Source organism: Poecile atricapillus, chromosome 2, assembly GCF_030490865.1.
Source record: "Poecile atricapillus isolate bPoeAtr1 chromosome 2, bPoeAtr1.hap1, whole genome shotgun sequence".
In the NCBI taxonomy this organism is placed as follows: Eukaryota; Metazoa; Chordata; class Aves; order Passeriformes; family Paridae; genus Poecile; species Poecile atricapillus.
In genome coordinates, this window is record NC_081250.1 from 154,073,642 (window position 1) to 154,083,421 (window position 9,780).

General features: G+C 55.7%; 2 protein-coding genes across 2 annotated transcripts; both read right to left on the bottom strand.

The window, feature by feature from the left end:
- Positions 1 to 2,026: 2,026 nt before the first annotated feature.
- On the bottom strand, positions 2,027 to 3,857 carry LOC131575819 (GPI-linked NAD(P)(+)--arginine ADP-ribosyltransferase 1-like). The gene is made up of 2 exons (XM_058831802.1): positions 3,275 to 3,857; positions 2,027 to 2,537 (listed from the first exon to the last, which is right to left on the bottom strand). The coding sequence occupies exons 1-2, from the start codon at positions 3,732 to 3,734 to the stop codon at positions 2,452 to 2,454; spliced, it is 546 nt and encodes a 181-aa protein (XP_058687785.1). The 5' UTR covers positions 3,735 to 3,857; the 3' UTR covers positions 2,027 to 2,451.
- A 174-nt stretch (positions 3,858 to 4,031) lies between these two features.
- On the bottom strand, positions 4,032 to 5,822 carry LOC131575571 (testis-expressed protein 29-like; the record flags this gene model as incomplete). The annotated part of the gene is made up of 2 exons (XM_058831169.1): positions 5,376 to 5,822; positions 4,032 to 4,524 (listed from the first exon to the last, which is right to left on the bottom strand). A coding segment is annotated over exon 2 (459 nt), but the record flags the coding sequence as incomplete, so codon positions are not given.
- Positions 5,823 to 9,780: the final 3,958 nt, after the last annotated feature.

Here is a 9,780-nt window from a genome sequence, read left to right on the forward strand (position 1 = left end):
ACAGAGGGACACAGAGCCACACAGAGGGACACAGAGGGACACAGAGGGACACGGGGACACAGAGCCAGCCCTGGGGACACAGGGGGACACAGGGGGACACAGAGGGACACTGGGGGACACAGAGGGACACAGAGGGACACGGGGACACAGAGCCAGCCCTGGGGACACAGGGGGACACAGGGGGACACAGAGGGACACGGGGACACAGAGGGACACAGGGGGACACGGGGACACAGAGCCAGCCCTGGGGACACAGGGGGACACAGAGGGACACTGGGGGACACAGAGGGACACAGAGGGACACGGGGACACAGAGCCAGCCCTGGGGACACAGGGGGACACAGGGACACAGGGGGACACAGGGGGACACAGAGCCAGCCCTGGGGACACAGGGGGACACAGGGGGACACAGAGGGACACTGGGGGACACAGAGGGACACAGAGGGACACAGAGGGACACAGAGCCAGCCCTGGGGACACAGGGGGACACAGGGGGACACAGAGGGACACAGAGGGACACAGGGGGACACAGAGGGACACAGGGGGACACAGGGGGACACAGGGGGACACAGAGGGACACAGGGGGACACAGGGGGACACAGAGGGACACAGGGCCAGCCCCGGGGATCCCCGAGGGGGACACACACACAGCCTCGGGGTGCGATGGGCACAGCAGCAGGTGCAGGGGAGGGGGTGACAAAAATAAACCGAGGCAGCAGGGTGGGATCCTGAGAGCAGCTGATTTGTGGAATAAAAGGAACTCTGTAACTCACAGAGCAGTTCCAGGATCAGGTATGAATTTATTCAGCACTGAATTGCCCAGGGATATCTCCTCCAAAACCCACGCACACCTTTTCGATTGGGGTTTTCCCTTTTTATCCTTTACAGAGCAGGTTCACACCTATTACATATTTATTTCCTAACCCCGCCTGTCCTCACTGCATTTCACAATTAGCTCCGTGCCCCTTGCAGTCCTTTGGCCGCTTTTTGGGACCTCAAATCCATTCCCTCCGCCTCAGGGTCCGAGGAATTTCCTTTATCCTGTGCTGCCTTTGTCTTTGCATCTTGTTTGTGTATTCCAGCTCCTTATCTCATCTTGCAGTCCGACCCGACCCTTTTCCCAGTTCTTGTGGATTACGGTGCCAGGGTCTGGTTTTTTGTCAAACTCCCCTTTTAGTCAAGCATTTCTTCCTAATTCTTAATTTCTCTGTTTCACCGCTTGTCCCCAAGGCCACTCAGCCCCTCCGTGAGGCAGCGCTGCCCCTCGAGGCCTCCCCGAGATTTCCCCTTCTGTAATTATGATAAAATATGGTAAAATATGATAAAATATTATAAAATAATATGATAAAATACTATAAAATATTATAAAAATATTATAAAATATGATAAAATAATGTGGTAAAATATGATAAAATATGTTTAAATATGATAAAATATTATAACATATTATAAAATGTTATTAAAATATTATAGAATATGATAGAATATTATAAAATATGATAAAATAATATGATAAAATAATATGATAAAATATGATAAAATATGATAAAATATGATAAAATATGATAAAATATGATAAAATATTATAAAATCTCCTTCTGGCTTCGGAGCCCGAGGTTCCACCTGGTTTGGTTTAACTTCACCCCCGGCCAGGTTTGGGGCTCTTGGTCCTTGGGGGTGGAACGGGGACTTGTGGTGACCACGGGGGCCACAGGGGCTGTGCTGGCCACGGTGCCCTCAATGACCACAGTGACCGGGGTGGCCTTGATGACCACAGTGGCCATGGTGGCCTCAGCAGGTTCAGTGACCACAGTGGCCCCAATGACCACAGTGGCCAGGGTGACCTCGATGACCACAATGACCACATTGGCCTTGGTGACCACAATGACCACGGTGACCTCAGCAGGTTCAGTGACCATGGTGGCCTCACGGGTCACGGTGGCCATAATGGCCATGGTGACCATGGGGACAGCGATGGTGACCCCAGTGGTCCCAATGTCCAGGGTGGCCAGCGATGGTGACCCCAGGGGTCAGAGGGGTCACAGTGGTCGTGGTGGCCTCTGTGGCCTCGGGAGCTGCAGTGGCCACGGTGGCCAGAGTGGCTGTGGTGGCCAGAGTGGCCTGGGTCAGCTTGGAGGGCTTGGTGGCCACGGTGGTCACGGTGGCTGCGGTGGCTTCACGGCTCAGGTGCTCTCTGTGGCCATGGTGGCCACAGTGGTCACAGTGGTCAGAGTGGCCAAAGTGACCGCGGTGGCCACCATGGCCACGGCAACATTGGTGACTCAAGTGGCCGCAGTGGCCCAAATGACCCCAGTGGCATCAATGGCCACCCTGGCCAAAGTGACCACGGTGGCCTCGGTGGCTTCATTTCCCTGGGGGTCCTGGTGGCCTTTGTGCTCAGGGTGGCCACAGTGGCCCCCAAGACCTCGCTGACCTCGGTGGCCTCATGGCTCAGAGGGTTCCGCTGGCCGCTGCCATGGCCACGGTGGCCAGGAGAAGCCCCCCGAGGTGGGGGGGGTGGCTGGGCAGGCTCCCACCTGGGGACACAAAGAGGGGGCTCAGGGGCCATGCAGGGGGTCAGGGGGGGTCTGGGGGGTCTGGGGGTGTGGGGGTCAGAGGGGGCCACAGCGAGGTCCCTGTGCCCTGTCCCCAGTCCCGGGGGTCCCTGTCCCCCCACCCCAATGGGTGTTCCCAATCCCGGGGGTCCCTGTCCCCACCCCAGGCCATGTCCCCTGTCCCAGGGGTCCCTGTCCCCATCCCCGGGGGTCCCTGTCCCCCCACCCCAATGGGTGTCCCCAATCCCGGGGGTCCCTGTCCCCACCCCAGGGAGTGTCCCCAGTCCTGGGGGTCTCTGTCCCCTCCCCCCAATGGGTGTCCCCAGTCCCAGGGGTCTCTATCACCTCAGGGAGTGTCCCCAGCCCCAGGGAGTGTCCCAACCCTGGGGGTCCCTGTCCTCACCCCAGGCCATGTCCCCGGTGTCCCCGGGCGTCCCTGTCCCCATTCCAGGGGTCCCTGTCCCCATCCCCGGGGGTCCTTGTCCCCTCATCCCAATGGGTGTCCCCATCCCCGGGGGTCCCTGTCCCCATCCCCGGGGGTCCCTGTCCCCACCCCAGGCCGTGTCCCTGGTGTCCCCAGGGGTCCCTGTCCCCATCCCCGGGGGTCCCTGTCCCCATCCCCGGGGGTCCCTGTCCCCATCCCTGGGGGTCTCTGTCCCCAATCCCAGGGGTCCCTGTCCCCAGCCCAGGCCGTGTCCCCGGTGTCCCCACGCTGTCACCTCGCAGCCACTCGCAGTTGTACGTGCTGAAGGTCCCGGTGGATTTGAGGTGGATCCTCACTGATTTCCCTTCCCGGGTGACTTTGGTGACCTGGAAGGTCTCGAAGGGTGGCACCAGCAGCTGCTGCTCGCCGGGGTTGTAGGAGAAGTTCTGGATGATGGCTCCATGGCAGGTGTTCACCTGGAGCAAGGTGACGTTCCCCTGACCCTGGGCCACCTCCGGGCTCAGCGATGTCACCATGAACTGACCAAACCTGACGGCGCGGCCGGGCCAGGCGTCCAGCCAGACATCCCCGAACCCCCGGAACCCCCGGTGGCAGCGCCGGGGGTCCCACAGCCTCCGCAGGGCCTCGCTGAGCAGGAAATGCAGAGCTTTGAAGTGGAATCCATCCCGGTATTCCCGGCTGGAGATCCCGGCGTGGCGCGTGGCCGCGTGGAACCCCGCGCTGGGCTCCTCCATGGTGAGGGCCAGGAGAGCGATGGCCTGGGCCGGGCTCAGAGGGGACGGCTCTCGGGAGGGGTCTCGGGAGGGCTCTCGGGAGGGGTCTCGGGAGGGGTCTCGGGAGGGGTTTCGGGAGGGCTCTCGGGAGGGGTCTCGGGAGGGCTCTCGGGAGGGGTCTCGGGAGGGCTCTCGGGAGGGCTCTCGGGAGGGGTCTCGGGAGGGCTCTCGGGAGGGGTCTCGGGAGGGGTCTCGGGAGGGGTCTCGGGAGGGGTCTCGGGAGGGCTCTCGGGAGGGGTCTCGGGAGGGGTCTCGGGAGGGGTCTCGGGAGGGGTCTCGGGAGGGGTTTCGGGAGGGCTCTCGGGAGGGGTCTCGGGAGGGCTCTCGGGAGGGGTCTCGGGAGGGGTCTCGGGAGGGCTCTCGGGAGGGGTCTCGGGAGGGCTCTCGGGAGGGGTCTCGGGAGGGCTCTCGGGAGGGGTCTCGGGAGGGCTCTCGGGACGGCTCTCGGGAGGGCTCTCGGGAGGGCTCTCGGGAGGGGTCTCGGGACCTGCGGCGGAACCACTCGGCCGTGGCCTGGTCCCAGAGCCGGGTCAGGTTCTGGTTGTGCCGGAGCTCGGCGTCGCTCAGGTTCTCCAGGATGGCGCTCATGGCATCGCCGCAGCCCCGGTACCGATCATCGAACGCGTCCGGGACCCAGTGCAGGGGCTCCACACGGACACCACTGGCCACGGTGGCCACGGTGGCCACAGGCAGGACCAGCAGGGCCAGCAGGGCCATGGGGGGCAGAGAGCACCAGGAGCAGTGCAGGACACTAGGGACAAAGGGACCCTGTGTGACACAGGGGACACAGGGGGACACTGAAGGACACAGGGGACAAAGGGGACACTGGGGACAGGGCAAGGACACTGTGTGACACAGGGGGACAAGGAGGGGGCACTGAGGGACACTGGGGACACTGAGGGGACACTGAGGACAGGGAGAGGACACTGGGGACAAAGGAGGACAGGGAGGGGACACTGAGGGACACTAGGAGGACACTGATGGGCCCCAGGAGACACTGAGGGGACACTGAGGGGCCCCAGGGGACACTGGGGACATGGGGACCCTCTTTGCTGAGGGGCTGGGCAGGGACAGTGAGCTCAGCCCGGGGAGGGGGGGCAGCCCCAGCCAGGAGACCCCTGGGTGTGTCCTGGGAGCCTGACCCCAAATCCTGGGGTCACTCCTGGACACCCCAGTGTCCCCCCAGTGTCCCCAGTGTCCCCCAGTGTCCCCTCAGTGTCCCCCAGTGTCCCCCAGTGTCCCCAGTGTCCCTCAGTGACCCCCAGTGTCCCCAGTGTCCCCAGTGTCCCCCAGTGCCCCCAGTGTCCCCCCGGTGCCCCCCAGCCCCCGGTACCGAACCGGGCCGGGCTGAGCTCCCTGCAGAGCCGCGGGATCCCCACTCCGGATTTGGGATCAGCCGGGATCCAGCGGATCTCTGCCGCTCCCGCAGCTCAGGGGCCGCGGGGAATTAACCCGGCACAATTCAAAATGCTCATTGCGAGCGGCCCCTGCCCAATTCAGCCACAGCGTTTCCTGGGAATGATTCCCTGGCTCCCCCTCCTCCCCCTGGGAATCCTTTTGTGCTCCTGGAGAGCCCTAAAAGGGCTCTGGGGTCCTTCTCACCGAGCCCTTGGGGATCTTCGGCGTTTCCTGGGATGTTTCTTCACAGAGGCGCCGCCGGTTCCTGTTGTGACCCCACCAAAACCCCTCTGCGGTTCCTTTATCGGCTCCTCCCGCGGTTCCAGCCCGGTTCCTTTATCGGTTCCTCCCCGGGTTCCAGCCGGGTTTGATCCCCCGATCCTCCCTTATCGCTCCCGCCACCCCTGCGGGTCCTTTATCGGCTCCTAAACCGGTTCCAGCCCGGTTCCTTTATCCGATCCTCCCCCGGTTCCAGCCCGGTTCCTTTATCCCCTTCTGACCCGGTTCCAGCCCGGTTCCTTTTTCCGATCCTCCCCCGGTTCCAGCTCGGGTCCTTTATCCGCTTCTCCCTGGGTTCCAGTCGGGTTTGATCTCCGATCCTGCCCCGGTTCCAGCCGGGTTTGATCCCCGTTCCTCCCACGGTTCCAGCCGGGTTTGATCCCCCGATCCTCCCCCGGTTCCAGACGGGATTGATCCCCCGATCGTGCCCCGGTTCCAACCGGGATTGATCCCCGATCCTGCCCCGGTTCCAGCCGGGTTTGATCCCCGATCCTCCCCCGGTTCCAGCCGGGATTGATCCCCGATCCTCCCCCGGTTCCAGCCGGGTTTGATCCCCGATCCTCCCACGGTTCCAGACGGGATTGATCCCCCGATCCTCCCCCGGTTCCAGCCGGGTTTGATCCCCGATCCTCCCCCGGTTCCAGCCGGGTTTGATCCCCGATCCTCCCACGGTTCCAGACGGGATTGATCCCCCGATCCTCCCCCGGTTCCAGACGGGATTGATCCCCCGATCGTGCCCCGGTTCCAACCGGGATTGATCCCCGATCCTCCCCCGGTTCCAGCCGGGTTTGATCCCCGATCCTCCCCCGGTTCCAGCCGGGTTTGATCCCCGATCCTCCCCCGATCCTCCCTTATCGCTCCCTCCACCGGCTCCGGGCCCGGCAGCGCCCTCAGGGTACCGGGAGAGTTCCGTTCTCTCGGGAATTTGTCACCTCTGTGTGACACGAATGATCCAGCGCTGCCACCAGCCCTGCTGCCCTGTGGGAGATCCAGGGGATCCAGGAGATCCAGGAGATCCAGGAGATCCAGCAGCTCCAGGAGATGGAGACCCGGCAGCTCCTACAGCTCCAGGTCTTTCCTGTCCAGAGGAACCCAGAACTGGACACTGAACTGGGTGGAACTGGACACTGAACTGGACTGAACTGGACTGAACTGGGCAGAACTGGATTGAACCAGACACTGAAATGGGCAGAACTGGACTGAACTGGACACTGAACTGGACTGAATGGGACAGAACTGGACACTAAACTGGACAGAACTGGACACTGAACTGGACTGAACTGGACATTGAACTGGACACTGAACTGGACACTGAACTGGACACTGAACTGGGCAGAACTGGACATGACAAAAAGGGAAACGAGGAACAAAACAAACCCAAAACCACCCCGGAGCAGCCCCACAGCGAGGTTCAAACACAAAACTCCAACGAGAGCCCGAAAATGAAGCAGAAACCCCAAACTGAGGGGAAAATCCGGGTTTGGATGTGGCAGAAATGATTTGTTATATTCGATATAATGTATAATATACAGTATATAATATATACTGTGCATTATATGTGATATACAGTATGCAATATACCATATACAATATACCATATATCACATACAATATACAATATACCATATACCATATACAATATACAATATACCATATACAATATACCATATACAATATACCATATACCATATACAATATACCATATACCATATACAATATACCATATACCATATACAATGTACCATATACAATATACAATATACCATATACAATGTACAATATACAATATACCATATACGATATACCATATACCATATACAATATACCATATACGATATACAATATACAATGTACGATATACAATATACAATGTACAATGTACAATATACAATGTACAATATACGATATACAATATACAATATACAATGTATGATGTACAATATACGATATACAATATACAATATACAATGTACAATATACAATATACAATATACAATATACCATATACAATATACCATATATGATATACAATATACAATGTACAATATACGATATACAATATACAATATACAATGTATGATGTACAATATACGATATACAATATACAATATACAATGTACAATATACAATGATACAATATACGATATATGATATACAATATACAATGTACAATATACAATATACAATATATGATATACAATATACGATATACAATATACAATGTACAATATACAATGTACAATATACAATATACAATGTATGATGTACAATATACAATATACAATGTACAATATACGATATATGATATACAATATACAATGTACAATATACAATGTACAACATACAATATGCAATGTACAATATGCAATATACAATATACAATGTAAAATATACAATATACCATGTACAATATACAATGTACAATATACAATATACAAAATACAATATACAATATACAATGTACAATATACAATATACAATGTATGATGTACAATATACAATATACAATGTACAATATACGATATATGATATACAATATACAATGTACAATATACAATGTACAATATACAATATACAATCATACAATCATACAATATACGATATATGATATACAATATACAATGTACAATGTACAATGTACAATATACAATATGCAATATACAATATACAATATACGATATATGATATACAATATACAATGTACAATATACAATGTACAATATACGATATACAATATACAATATACAATGTATGATGTACAATATACAATATACAATATGCGATATACGATATACAATAATTGATATAATATATAATAAATAAATAATAAATAACACATAAATATTCACATCCAGGTGTGGAAAAACGAGGTCTCAGAAAAAGTTTATATTGGAATAAAGTTTCCAGATTTTTCTCTGGGCCTTTCCTGAGCTCCGAGTGCGAGGAGCAGAAATGGGAAATAAAGATGGAAAAGCTGAGGAAGGCAGCTCGGAAACCTGGAGAACAAGGAAGGGAACCTGATATAAACTGGATATAAACTTGATGTAAACTATATAAACTTGATATAAACTTGAAATGAACTTGATATAAATTTGATATAAACTATATAAACTGTCTATAAACTTTCTATAAACTTGATATCAAGCTCTCCAACCACAGCAGGGCTTTGGGAGGAGCTGTGGAACGCAGGCGGAGCAGCTGCTGCCCAAAGGGGAATTTCCAGGCAAGGTCACCCACGGGAGAACTCGCTGGGATTCACCCCCAGATCCCTTTTTAGGAGCTGTCCTGGACAGGATCCACCCCCAGATCCCTTTTTGGGAGCTGTCTTGGACAGGTCACCCATGGGAGAACTCACTGGGATCCACCTCCAGATCCCTTTTTGGGAGCTCTCCTGGCCAGGATCCAGCCCCAGATCCCTTTTTGGGAGCTGTCCTGGACAGGATTCATCTCCAGATCCCTTTTTGGGAGCTGTCCTGGACAGGATCCAGCCCCAGATCCCTTTTTGGGAGCTCTCTTGGACAGGATGCCAGGGAGAGGTGGAGCCAGGGAATGATTTCCAGGAAAAGCTGTTGTGAATTAGGCAGGAGCCCCATTGCAATGAATATTTCTGATTGTGCCGGATCAATTCCCCTCGGCAGTGGGCCCTGAGCTGCGGGAGCAGCAGAGATCCGCTGGATCCTGGCTGATCCCAAATCCAGAGTGGGGATCCTGCGGCTCTGCAGGGAGCTCAGCCCGGCCCGATTCGGTACCAGGGGCTGGGGGGCACCGGGGGGGCTCTGGGGACACTGGGAGGGCACTGGGGGGCTCTGGGGACACTGGTGTGTGCTGTGGATTGGGGTCCTGGGGGGCAGTGGGGGGCACTGGGGAGGCACCGGGGGGGGCACTGGGGGCACTAGGGACATTGGGGTGTGCTGTGGATTGGGGGCACCGGGGGGCACCGGGGGGCACTGGGAGACACTGGGGGGCACTGGGGATACTGGGGGAGACACTGGGGACACTGGGGGTCACTGAGGGACACTGGGGACACTGGGGACACTGGGGGGACACTGGGGACACTGGGGGACACTGGGGACACTGGGGACACTGGGGGACACTGGGGGACATTGGGGGACACTGGGGGACATTGGGGTGTCCAGGAGTGACCCCAGGATTTGGGGTCAGGCTCCCAGGACACACCCAGGGGTCTCCTGGCTGGGGCTGCCCCCCCTCCCCGGGCTGAGCTCACTGTCCCTGCCCAGCCCCTCAGCAAGGAGGGTCCCCATGTCCCCCCATGTCCTCAGTGTCCCCAGTGTCCCCTCAGTGTCCCCTGTGTTCCTCAGTGTCCCCTCAG